This window comes from Manacus vitellinus, unplaced genomic scaffold (genome assembly GCF_001715985.3).
Source record: "Manacus vitellinus isolate BGI_N305 unplaced genomic scaffold, ASM171598v3 scaffold_76_pilon, whole genome shotgun sequence".
Taxonomy (NCBI): domain Eukaryota; kingdom Metazoa; phylum Chordata; class Aves; order Passeriformes; family Pipridae; genus Manacus; species Manacus vitellinus.
Genome location: NW_021940796.1, coordinates 50,674 through 64,065, shown reverse-complemented (window position 1 = coordinate 64,065; position 13,392 = coordinate 50,674). Strand labels below are relative to the sequence as shown.

The 13,392-nt window shown below is 39.6% G+C and overlaps 1 protein-coding gene across 2 annotated transcripts in view; it reads left to right on the top strand.

The window, feature by feature from the left end:
* The window catches only part of PITPNM3 (PITPNM family member 3), a 60,785-nt gene extending 47,484 nt beyond the window's left edge, over positions 1-13,301 (top strand). The window contains exons 12-20 of one of the 2 annotated variants that reach the window (XM_018084828.2): positions 2,375-2,569; positions 3,289-3,437; positions 6,250-6,366; positions 6,884-7,000; positions 8,159-8,307; positions 9,314-9,463; positions 10,278-10,461; positions 10,864-10,992; positions 11,365-13,301. In XM_018084828.2, the coding sequence (XP_017940317.1) occupies positions 2,375-2,569; positions 3,289-3,437; positions 6,250-6,366; positions 6,884-7,000; positions 8,159-8,307; positions 9,314-9,463; positions 10,278-10,461; positions 10,864-10,992; positions 11,365-11,670 (1,496 nt within the window). In that variant the 3' untranslated portion in view covers positions 11,671-13,301. The remainder of the gene's footprint in view (positions 1-2,374; positions 2,570-3,288; positions 3,438-6,249; positions 6,367-6,883; positions 7,001-8,158; positions 8,308-9,313; positions 9,464-10,277; positions 10,462-10,863; positions 10,993-11,364) is intronic. The other variant, XM_018084829.2, reaches the window with a different exon arrangement.
* Positions 13,302-13,392: the final 91 nt, after the last annotated feature.

The following is a 13,392-nucleotide window of genomic DNA, read 5'->3' as shown; positions in this document are numbered from 1 at the left end:
TTGCTGACGGAAGACATGGCAGGAGGTAATGGTTCAGACAAAAGTGTGATCTGTTAACTGGTGAGGTTCTTCACTGTAAGTGCAAGGTACAAATTCGGGTTATATTACAGCCAGAGAAAGCCACACTGTCTTGACCCTTCATAAACAGCAGCTTTCTTAGCTGCTACCTAATTGACAATTTGTAATCAAAGTGCTTTTGTTGCTATTATAAGTGAGCCTTAGCTTTGTGACAGGTCTCTGATTTACCACCACTCGTGTCTTTTGATACTTACTAATGTGTGGGATTTAATTCCTTGTTTTGCTTTCCTGCTTATGACATGATTCATTGTATCTACTTTGGGGTTAAAGATATGGTTGTTATGTATTGATTCAAAACACCTATTTTCAACGTAGCGTACTTTTTAGACATTTGACATAGCAGGAGGTACATAATTATTATCCTCTTTACTGTTTGAGCATCTACCTCACATTTTACTTTGTGAGATAATTGAAATAATTTATTTATAAGGAATATGCAGGACTGCCAGTCCAGACTATGGCTGATCCAACTGGTCTGCTTTATTATGGATAAATAGAAATTAACATCTAAAAGCACAGTACTTCTCCAATTGTATATGCATAAGATAAAGTATTGTTAATTTTATCCTGAGATAGTTACTGTGTGGCTTTGACAAGTTGTTTTGCCACATTGTATTAGCTGTAACTATCGTAATTATCCAGGATGAGACTCTAAAATGACTTGCTTTTATTTTATTTCTTATCAAGCATAATAGTAAATTTAGGTTAGTGGGACAAATTATAATCTTTAGTCACTCTCAGAGGCATGAGAAAGGTTGCTTTTTTCACCACAAAAAGTGTATAATACTGCCTCATCTTGTGAGATAAGTAATAAGCGTTATATTTCCTTCTCTGTTGGTTGTGTTGGAGTCTTTATAGTTTGCCTGAGACAAGGGAAGTCATAAAAGTATCCTTGCATTCTTTTCACCTGCATCAAGCTTCCCTGTAGCCACACATAGCTACGCTACATGTCAGCAAGGTTCCTTTGAAAGAACAGTACACTGTAGTTTCTTTAGTGAAAAACCACACATTCTCATGGAAACTGCAGTTGAACATATTCTGTCCAAACTACATACCCATCACAAAATGTTAGAATTGAATTGTTTCTTTGATTCAGTTGCAGTGCAGCTCCCTGTGTTGTCTCTTGCAGTTGAGATATTAAGGCTTATGTCAAAACAAGCCAGAATCTTTCTGACCAAGTCTCCTTTTTTGAAGGGAGGAGATTTTAGGGAATTATATTGCTATTCCTTTTCATTTAATGATGAATTGTTTTACCAGTTCTGATAATCTGTAGCCACTTAAGCTTCCGGGTTTTTTTTGGAATTATGTCACTGAAAGCAACAACTTGTTATTGTGTCCTTCTGTGTGCACCATTGAGGTATTAATTGCATTGAGAGTTGGTAAGACTTGAGAAGTTGCAGAGAAATTTATTCCAGGCTTATTCCATACGACATATTCCCCAACCCAAGACCACCTGAAAGATGAGCACAGCAATCCTACAATTATCTGTCTGAACAGAACCAGAATTCACTCCGAAATAGAGCAATACATCATCCAGGGCTGTCTGCTTTCTTTGTGTTCTGTGAATTGAACTAGATCTTTTTCTTTTGTTCACTGTTTTTATCTCTCCAAGAGGTTTATTCTCTGAGAAACAACACTGAGGAGTCAGCTGCTTTTGATGTGCACTTTGCTATATAACCTGTGTCTCAGTTGAGGAGGAGTATGCAGGCTGCTTCAAGCAAAATTGTCAGTAATGCTTTTATTTAAATCTATGTCTGTTCTTACACGTTTCAGAATACCTCAGGAGGAAGGCTGTGTTTTGTTTCATTGAGTAGAGGTATTACTCTGGCTTTGTCACAATGGCATGTATAAATGCGAATTCTGTTCAATTTGGGAATGTGCAAACCGGTAGATAGCCTTGCTAAAGATTCTCTTTTGAAAGTCATTTTGCTTATGTCAGGAAGAGGACAAGAGAAGTATCACAGACTCCCAGAGCTGTGTAGTTCTTCTTAGAAAATTACTTTAAAATGGTTTGGGTTGAGTGCCAGAAGCATTCCACTGCCAGTGCACTTGGATGGCAGGAGAGTGTGCTTTCTCCATACAGTCATGCTGTTTCATGCTGTTGTCACGTTGAAGGACGGAGCTTCATTCATGGGCATTAAATGTGATATTATTCAGGAAAACGATCACTAGCTCTATTTAAAAACAAATTAATAAATAAACAAATATATACATGAACACATGAACACTAATTTCAGAGTCATGATGTTAATTGCTTCTTTGGTTTTGTTGTTATTTTCATTTCTGTAACCTGCAGGTGATGCTCTCCACAACCACAGTGCTCTGTTCCTTGAGAACAGCTCTTTGAACATACCTTTCTCTCAGGAGAGTTCTGGATCTCCAAATACATCTGATCAACCACAAGGGAAAACAAGAAAGTTGAGCTTGGCCAGCACAAACAGTGAAAACTCAGGGTCAACAGAAAGCTTGCCATCAGCATGCCTCACCAACAGTGAGTGAAGCCTGGTGCCGCGTGCTGTTGGATGTAGCAACAGCCCTTCCCTCCACAGCGTTTCTGTGAAAAAGTTTACTATGAAAAGGAAAAGTACCTGGAAGTTTGGGGAGAAAATTTTATATAACACAATTTATCTCATCTCCCTTTTCTGATTGTAATTAAATAGATAAAGTAATAGAAGTGCAGTCATAGTTTTATAGTAAGGTGCCACTCATAAACAGTCATAACAGTTTCTAGGTAACAGGGGTTTCCAATTATGTTCCACGCATGAAGCAATATAGATAGATAAGATTTGGTATCTATAATTAAAAGTGCTACAGATCATTATATTGTCCTGCTGTGGACTGTAGTTAGGTAGATGGACAGATAGATAGATATTCCATTTACTATTTGGGAAGTAATTGCAGTTATGATCGTAAAAGTACTAGTCTTTCACTGTACATTTTCCATGGACCAGGAAGCAGTGGGAATCATGCTGAGGTGATTTCTGGTTTCCAGAACTTGGACCCAGAAGAACTGTTTTGATTGCAGACAGTTAAGTGATGATGCAGTTAGTAAAAACAGTACTTTCATGTATGATAGATACCTTCAACAGACTCTAAATGTCAAGATAAAAAAGCAAAAGACTTAAGTCAATTATCTAGCTGAAACATAAAGATAGCAAGAAATTTATTAAGATATATAAGCGTGATGCTATTTTGTTTCATTTTTTGTAGTTACTGCAAAGTGGTGGGGAACAAAACGAATAGATTATGCCTTGTATTGTCCAGATGTGCTGACAGCCTTTCCAACGGTGGCCCTTCCGCATCTCTTCCATGCCAGCTACTGGGAGTCAACAGACGTTGTGGCTTTCATTCTAAGACAGGTCATTATCGTTTTATTTTTTCTATCTGTAGCAGATAGGCTTGTGATTTTTAATTGCATTTTCCAAGGGTCGGTCTTTTAATCTTTAGTTCAGTTAGATGGCTAACTGTGTTTGCATCACACTCAGCTGTATGTGGGAATGACAGATGCAGATTTATTGGAGAGGTGAAGGGGACGATGAGCCCACCATTAGCACTGCTGACTTTGTGACTGGGAATATTGCACTATTATGCATACCTTACTTACCACTCCTGTGCCCCAGATCATTACAGCCCTGTATTATATATTAATTTCCTCCTGTTTTTGAAGGAATAGGCTATCTCCAGGCTTACGTAATTATATATCTCCCTACTAAATATCATATCATTAGCATACACTTGATAGTAAACCAGCAGTTTGAAAGTACTGCTTCTGTAAAAAAATTGAGTCTCTCCTTTACAGGAGTGTTTTGAGGCATTGCGAGCACTGTCTCCTCAGAATTTATTTCTGAGTCGTACTATGGGTCTGTTTTTCTTACTGTGTCCATAATTAGGCATCAGCTCACAGTCACTTACTGAAAATGCAGTACTCTGATGTATAGAGAAAGGGACAAGACTGAGAAATCTCACCTGGGCTAACAGAAAAAAATGAAGTGGTGTTCAAGTAAAACCTGCAGAATAAGCGTTCTTCCAAGAATCCATAGTAACCCTCACACGAAAGCCAGACACAAGCAGTTTAATTTGGATTAACCCAAGAATCAGTCTGGGTGTTTGGCAGATGTCAGTGTGCATGCCACTCTCACAGCTACTTTTAGCTAGTCTCTGAGTGTGAACTCCCTCCAGCTCCTGTTCCCAGTGCTGGTGTCAATGGTGTTAGTTCACCTGGTAGCTCCGGGGAATGAGATCTCAGAGGCTTAGTTCCCTCCAGCCCAGAACTGCTGCTGGGTCAGACAGTGCAGATGTACAGCCCCTGTCTGTCTGTGGCATGTGAGTGGAGTGTACAGCAGATCATCTGTCTGGTAGCCAGACCACTGGCAGAGGTTTTTTTGATTGCTGCTTTTAATGAATGAAATTAAGATTTCTTCAACCTCTTGCTGTCCTTTCAGACCATCCTAATTTAAAAAAACTTTGTTTGTAACTAGTGTCACCATAATCAAGGCAAAGCAAAAGTCACTGAAGAGTTTTTCCATGAAAAAGAACAGTTTCCAAAAGAGGAATCTTATTTGATGCTCGTCCCAAAGTAGAGGAGCAGTTTCTACTACAAGCGACAGGATGCAAATCCCTGTTTTTTCTGACTGAGAACCCTAGACAATAGTACAGAGATGTTTCTCCTCACCTTTGCAACTCTCTAGTAGTGCTTTTCTTCTTAATAGCGCTTTTCTTCTCTCTAAGGATGTTTTTTGCATTAAACCCATCAGACCTTTCTTCCATCTTTCCTTTCAAGTTCCTTCCTTAGCCCAGTTGTCTGTTAGCAACCATTCCAGCTGTATTCTACATGTTATTTTTGTGCATTCCTATGAAGTTGCATTGTCATGTCTTTCCTAGCCTTGTATGTGCATTGCAGCTTGTAGAATTTCATAAGCCCTTCAAGCATTTGCAACGTACCTGTAAAGCAATATGTGAGCTTACAGCACTACATAAAGGACTGGTTAGTTACAGCAGCACAAGTCTGGACCTTCAGCCCTTGTTAGGGCTTAAGATTAAGGCTAATGGTTCCTGAATGCCCGGTGGGGTGCATATATTTCCTGCACATGACCTCCACTGAATACAATGCATGCCAATTTGTTAAAAGACATGCTGACTTCTCAGCATTACTGTGCTTTGTTGCAGCCCAACAGCTTTGGTAATTCTGAATGCAGCAGGATTTTACTCAAGGGAATTCATATAAGACATCTTTTCAAATGATTCTAGGCCACTCTTCTAGCAAGGGTGCTCAGAGTGGAAAACTTTAGCGCAGAAAACCAGTTGTTCAACTTGAGAAATTTTCTGCCAGCTTGTGAAAGAGAGAGACTAAGCTATTTCTCATTCAAGATGAGTATCCGTGATTGCAGGGTGGAACCCACAGATTTCAGTAAACAGGGCTTGTGGTTTCAATTGAAATGTGGCATAACCCCCACCCTGATCCTGAATTCTGTGGGTTGTGTCCTGAAATCTGAGTTGGACGAGCACATTTCTTGGTAAGTGTGTGATATTTAAGTTGTAAGAATGTGTAGTTTGTATAACATATTAGAGTTCTGCATGTTCACAAGCTGGACTTCAGTGATCCTTGAGGGTCCCTTCCATCTCAGGATTTTCTATGATTCTCTAATTGTCTTTGGATGTTACTACCCCCAAGCCAAATCCTGAGGCTATCAGCTACTGCAGTGGTGAGTAATACCCAAAAGGTGATAAGAACCATTCTGTCTGAGTAGATGTAGAAGATCAACAGAGATGGAGTCAGGAATCTGACCTTTGCCACATAAAGGACATTTAAAAAGGCTTCTGTGATCTTAAACTACTTTAGTGACTTTGCAGACCATAAGAAGACTATGTGACTGTCACTTGATACCAGCCTAATGTTTTCACCATTTTCTCTGGAGAAGTGTGCAATCCGTTGTGAATGGAAAAGCTGTTCAATAAGTATTTAAGATTAAGTGTTGGCCAACAGAGTGAAAGCAGTTTATTTGACTGTACAATTAATGGGAGCATATGGCCTGTATGTCTCACTACTTCCATTGTGCTTTTGGCTCCGTAGTGTCATTCAGCTGTAGCAGCAGTATAATTTTCTCTTTCTTTGCCAAGTACTAGGACTCCCCAGGCCACACACTATTTATTAAAATGTTAATATGATTTCAGGTGATGAGGTATGAAAATACAAATTTCAAGGAAAATGACAACCTGGATCCAGAAACACTAAGTCCCTCTAATCCACGAGAAAAATGGCTACGCAAAAGGACACATGTCAAATTGAGAGTAAGTTTAAATCTAAATATATCTGTCAGCCATGGAACATGGGCTTGGCAGAAATTTAAATGGAGTTTGATCTACTGGATAAAGAGTTTACATAACTGAATATTACTAAAGAGTAATAACCTCTTCACTTAAATCTAGAGGCAAGCAAAATAACAGTTAGGGAATGGGAACAATTTACTTTTGTTTATCGCTACCTGTTGGGAGAAAGAATATTTCTTTAAACAACTGATGAATCTATGGCACCACTTGAAGTGAAAGATAATTTGCATTCACTTAAATGTTCTCTCTTATTTTGTTGGCTTGAGCACTCTCACTAGAAAGTCTATTCAGGAACCCACCATCAGTGGAAATCAGGCTCCAGCTGAAATGGGAGCACAGTTCTGCTCAGTGTTCTCAGGTGCAGTGATGTACCTCAGACACACTGTCCAGGACTGTGTCACTGATCATAACATAATAGAGAGAGTAGCCTCATTACAAAAGCAAACACTACACTTCCCACCTTCTGCTCTTATTTCAGAATGTGACTGCTAATCACCGAGCTAATGATGTCATTGCAGCAGAAGATGGTCCTCAGGTACTAGTTGGGCGCTTTATGTATGGACCTCTGGACATGGTGGCTTTAACAGGCGAAAAGGTGAAGTCTGAGTACTCAATTTTCTCATTTTGGTAGAAACAGTTGTTCTATGTAGCACACGTATAGTATCAGAGAAAGCCTTACAGTGAGGAGAAGTACATCACTAGCCCCCACTACTTCAGCAAAAATATGCTCTAAGTAGGCTTTCCTGAAAGCTGACTTTTTTCTCAGTTTTCACCTCTCTTACCTGATGCTGGCTATCTCCCTTGGAGTGTGCTCTGCAGTGATTTCTGAACCTGCCATCCAGTTGTACCACCTACTGGAGACAATTAACTCTCTGAGCAAGGAGGAAATTTGGTTTGACAAACCACTAAGGGAAAATTGTGTATCATCCTATCCAAGTAAAACAACTGGATAAAGGAATAGGCATTCTGGGGGCTGCGTGGCTATGGCTTCTCTTATACACAGGCAAGTAAAGATTAGTTTTAGAGATTAGTAGTGACGTGACACAGTTGAAACTGTCATTCCTAAAGCTGCCTGCAAAAGCCAGGCTTACAGCTGATAGAGCCAAGCATCAAGTGAACACACTGGTTTATATTCACTGAGATTGTAAGATTTTCTGTGCCCATTAAGGGAACAATGCTGCTGAGCTGAGGGTAAAACTGAAGCATGGAGGCTTCACTTGGCCTGTTTCAGGTCCAGCAAAGTATTTAATATCCTTTATGTGTTTCAGTTGAAGAAACCCATATAGATGAAATCTTTTGATAATTTGAAGTGTTCTGGTTTTGCATTTGTAGGCAAGGTTATGATTTGAGAAAGATTTCATTTTGCTAATAACCAGATGACATTTTCCATTTTGTATGTTTAGTATTGAAAAATGTAATATATGCATGCAAGCTGAAATTATTTTCTTCCTAGTTTAGGCCTTCTGTCAGATTTCTGAGGTCTGTACCTATGTCTGACACCTGCAGTGCTAAGCTGAGTGCTTTAAAATATGAAGGCAATAAGCCTTTGTGTTGTATGTTAGGAAGCATTTGCTAATTGAGGGGGCCCCCTGTGAAGTTTTTACTGAGTTTTGAAGTTCCTGCAAAACTTCTTGTAAGCTTTTAGTATCGGCCATGGTTGGAGATACTAATATGATCTAGGCTTGACAGGCCCTGCAAATAGGGGGTGTTTTGCTGATTATCCCACTAGATCATTGTTTGTTGTTTTTTGCAGGTGGATATCTTCATAATGACTGAGCCATCTTCGGGTAGGTGGGTGTACTTTGACACAGAGATATCCAACAGCAGTGGCCGGATATCATACAACATACCTGAACAGAAGAGACTGAGAGTTGGTGTGTATCCCATCAAAATGGTGGTCAGGTAATAGCTCCAAGCTGGAACTAAAGCTGTGATCAGGAAGGAACTTAAAAACTGAGTAAAAACTTCTTTGAATCCCTACTTTGGAGATTAAATCAGTGGGGCAAATTTAACTGAAACAGAATGTGTTGTTACCCACCAGATAAAAAGGTCCAAAATTAGTTTACAATCTTATGTAGTGCTAATTGAGCAGGAGAAAATGTTTTACCTCAATGTAATAGAAATTCAAGAAAAGAGAGTTACTAGAACACAAATTAGGTTGTATTCAGAAGTGAAGCTTTAGACTGCATAAGTTTCAAAGAGGAACAAAAGAAACAGTCCTGGTTTTGCTCGTTAAGCTATCAGCACATATTTTAAGAATCTGCATCACCAAATATAACTTTCTAGATCATACAATAATATTTCTAAAGGAAAGAAAGTGCGGTTTCCGATTACATTTTTTTAGGGAACATGAGGTGGTGGGATGGGGAGAGCTTTGGATTGCCTTGTGATTTATCCATTTTTTGACATGCAGACCTCTTGGGGAAAAGACATCGTGAGGAAAAGATTCCATTTCACGTTCCTTTCCATGCGAAGAGCCCTTTATGATTGTGTTGTTTTGGGGTGGGCTTTTTTTTTAACTTTTCTGGACTGGCATTCCCATTGTAATTTGCAATGCTAGAGGGATAGCTCATGCTTATAATACCAACTGTTTAGCTTATGGAGAAAGTTTGAGTAGTAGTTAAAATACTTCAGGCTGGTTTGGGTTTTTTTCCCCTAATTCTTTTAGCTATTTGTACACGTGTGATTTCTTATTGACATTAGCTTCCAAATTTCTCTTTGGAAAACTGTTTTCTAAAAGTGTAAGTTTTAATTGCCCCATTTAGGACTGGAATCAGAAGCCCTATTTGACAGTGATTTTTAAAGCTGTAGGTCCAGACAGAACTAATTTCAAATATTAACTAGAACTTGTAGAAAATACATTCTGATATTTTGCTCTTTAAATGAATTTATTGCTTTGACTCTCCAGAGGGGACCAGAGCAGTGCTGCAAGTTACCTGACGGTACTTCCCCGAGGAATGGAATGTGTTGTGTTCAGCATTGATGGTTCATTTGCAGCAAGTGTTTCAATTATGGGAAGTGACCCCAAAGTCCGAGCAGGGGCTGTTGATGTTGTCAGGTGAGGCTTGAACGCTAACTCTCTGGCTACTGAATACAGTAGGAAGGAAAAGGGTTTTTTACTTAATAAACAGCAATTCCGTAAGGGCCAAGATTCTTTGCAGATACATTTCTATATTTGCTTGGACAGCAGGTCTGCCTGATTTTCAGAGGAATCCTAGAATGCTGTGGATTACTTTGAAATTTGTTGTTTAAATTGCCTAAAGGTTAAAAGTTGCTTCTCGGGAATATGGCCTTGAAGTGTGTGCAGTGAATTAATAATGATTCCATGAGTATTTTGTGTTTCATTAACTTCACATAAGGGCGTACTTGTACTTTGGAAGTATCAGGTGCCGCGAATGCAGGAATGTTTTTTGGAGGCAAACTAAAAGCCTTTTAACCCATTCTTGCAAGTCAGTTATGTTGCACTGGATGGGGAAATGCAGTTCTCATTTTGGAGCCTCCATGGGAGTGTAGGGATGTCAGTTTTCAATGGTTTCCCTTCCTTAGAGCTGAAATGGCAGAAAATCTCATTAAAGGTTTCAAAGGTAGCAGGGCTTGATGTGTAGCAAGGTCTATTCTAATTACATTTTTAAATAGCTCTCATATTTTAGATAATATTTTGTATAAGAGTCTCTCTTGCTTTCCTCTGTCTCCCTCAAGGTGTAGACAGTATTACTTAATTGCTTGATAGGAGCAGAAACTTACGCATGCTGCTCTTCACTGGTTGAAGGATAACATCCAACTTCTAACTGGGCTAAGAAAAGATGCTGATCTGACCTGTGAGTATTGTTTCTCTTCCTGCACCTACATAATTTGCCTGCTATTTCTGACAGGCATTGGCAGGACCTGGGATATCTGATTATCTATATCACTGGCCGTCCAGATATGCAGAAACAGCGTGTGGTTTCATGGTTGTCTCAACACAACTTCCCACAAGGGATGATCTTCTTCTCAGATGGACTGGTTCACGACCCACTGCGACAAAAGACCATTTTTCTCCGGAATCTCATGCAAGAGGTACTAGAAACCTATTAATAGCCTTAGAACCTCTTTCCAGTGAATGTCATTCAGTAAAGTAAGAGATCTCCCTTCTTCCTGAACAGTGAATCTCACTGGTCATCACAAAGTCTTTTTGCCATTCCTCATTTCTTTTTTCACTTTTTAAAGAGCAAGGAAGGCTGATAAAACATCAAAGGGACTTCCTATCATGATAAATAAATAAATGAACTGCTTGGTTTTTCCTGTGTGCATAGCTGTAGTTCTTGCTGGCATGCAAGCAGGCAGATTTAGGTATCTGCAGTTTACAGAATGAGATTGTAACAATGAACTCATGTGCTGCTTCATTGCAAATCAAGTGCCAGCCTCGTAGTTGCAGGGTGTTCAAGAGAGCATTCACTTTGGAAGTAATATTTGTTTCAGTGCCACATCAAAATCTGTGCCGCATATGGTTCCATGAAGGATATTTCTGTGTACAGTGTCTTGGCTCTGTCACCATCCCAGATCTACATAGTTGGACGACCCACAAAGAAATACCAGGCACAGTGTCAAGTAAGTAACTCTTGCTACTCAATCAGGAAGTCCTGTGGAAGACAAGGAAATGCATGAATGCATGTGCAAACACACACCCCTCAGAGCAGCGACAGTGTTTCAAAGAAGGACAGTTTTGGGTACAAATGAGGCATTTTCTGGCAAGGTGAATGGTAAAGAGAATTGAGCAGTCACAGGTTGTATCTACAGGTGCATGCGTTGCGTATTGCTGAATGACAAAATGGAACAGGTCACTGAAAAAAACCTGAGAGGAGTATTAGCAGTCTGTAGGTGCCTAACTGGGGTGCCAAAGATCAAAACTTAATTCCTCATAGAGCTCATAGATTAAGGCAGCAGTAATTTGTCACTCTCTTTCTTTTCTTCCTATTTCAGTTCCTCAGTGAAGGTTATGCAGCCCACTTGGCTTCGCTGGAGTTCAGTCTCCATTCACGACCCAAAAAGAACAACTCTCGGATGATCTTGAGAAAAGGTAGCTTTGGCCTCCACTCCCAACCTGAGTTTCTGCGCAAGAGGAACCACCTCCGCAGGACTATGTCTGTGCAGCAGCCTGACCCACCTTCCTTGAACCCCAAGCCAGAGCGTGCCCAGAGCCAACCTGAATCAGACAAAGATCACGACAGGCATTTGCCCTCCATTGCTTGGGTTCGAGGTGTTCACAAATTTGAATCTGTTCCCTAGGAAGATTGGGAATGTAGATCTTGGGTGCACCCCATTAAACTTGTAGGCATGCCTCAAAGATAATATTTAGGCAGCTCCAAACTAAGAGATGTAGACGGGAACCTGTACCTCGGAGTCTTCCCTGTTCTGAAATCTGCCTTCTTATACCAAGTGGGGAACTTGCAGTTTGCTCCTCTTGTCATGTTTATTGGGAGATTTTAAAAACAACCTACAACTATTGCAAGTGGTTACAACATCAAAGCAAAAGGAAATATCTTTGATTATTTTTTACAATATGTGCAATAAGAGAAAGAGCTAAAGCAGGCTGATTTTACTCAGAAGAAGGGTTGTGGTATGAGCTAACTAGCTGCATCCAAACCAGTATAAAATGGTAGGCTGCATAGGTTACAGAGAAGGTTTACACTTTAAATAGTCCTATCTGTTTCCACTTTTCAGTAAAGTGGCACACTTGCAAGGGAAGCAGAGATGAGAACTACAATAACAGGTGGTCAGAGTTTGTATAACAATATGCTTTTTGGGTGCTTTAAGCCCAAGATTTCCTTTCAGCTTGCAGTGATGGTAAACAGACTCCAACATCGGCACTCATGTTTGTGTGAGGTGCTGGACAAATAAATAAGAACTTCACTTATGAACCAAATTATAAAAACTTCATGTTAAAAATAAATGTGTCTGCCACAGTTTGAAGCAGTTAGTGTTGCTATAAACAAATAATGTGCAACTGTACGAAGATCACACTGTTTTGTGGAATTTGGTGACTGTGCAGAAATGTGTGGACTACTTCGGTAAGGAGATGGCCTTTGCCCATCTCAGTCCGAGAGTCAGATCTTAAGAGGGTAAGCTAAAAGCAACCCTTTTACTAAGGGATCTGCAAACTCCAGGGGAATCTTTACACTGGAGGAAAAGAAAAGTAATGAGGTATATCGGTGAATTGTTTACCTTCTCATGCTTTATAGCAACTGCTGTGTTAAGACAATCTGTAGCATTCAGAATTACAGCATTTGAGCTTCAGAGAATGGACACACCAAATTACGGGTGCCAAATAGACATTTTTCTACAGATTTAAATTTCTATCTGATCTCCCACTGGACTTACTAGAAGTAAAATATGTGACATTTTCCTTAAGTAGTATAAGTAGTAATATTTCTGAAGTGTTGTAGTTAGTTTAACATAGTAGCAGTTTGCAGATTCTTCATGCAGATACTTCCACTGAGAGAAATTCATCAAGAGAACTTTCATGACTGAATTGATGCATGTTTTAAAACCTGCAATGAAGTTACAAGTGCACAAAAAAACCCCTTTTTTAAAAAGTTACAAGACTATTGACACCGAGAAAGCTCGAAGTCAATAGGACATTTCTTTTTCAGGTTGGTTTGTTAGTTTTTAATTTCAGGGAATTGGGGTGGAGAGGGTGTTGTGCCTCTCCACTCCCCTTTCAGGTTTTTGTATACCAGAAACAGTCTCTCAACAAGTTGGTTAATGATTTTGATAGTTGACGGTAAAACAAGTAAGAAATGCGATGGAAAACTGTCAAGACACTGCAGAAGTAAACCTAAGTCTCTACTCCCTGTTAACCCTAAAGTTTCAGTGTGCTTTTGGAAGGGCATAGGAATGCAGCTTTTGACTTAAAAGGCAACAAAGGGAGATCAGATATTTTCAGACATAACTTGGCAAGATTGTCAGTTATCTATTTCAAACTTCCTGAAATATCTCTGGCACATCAGT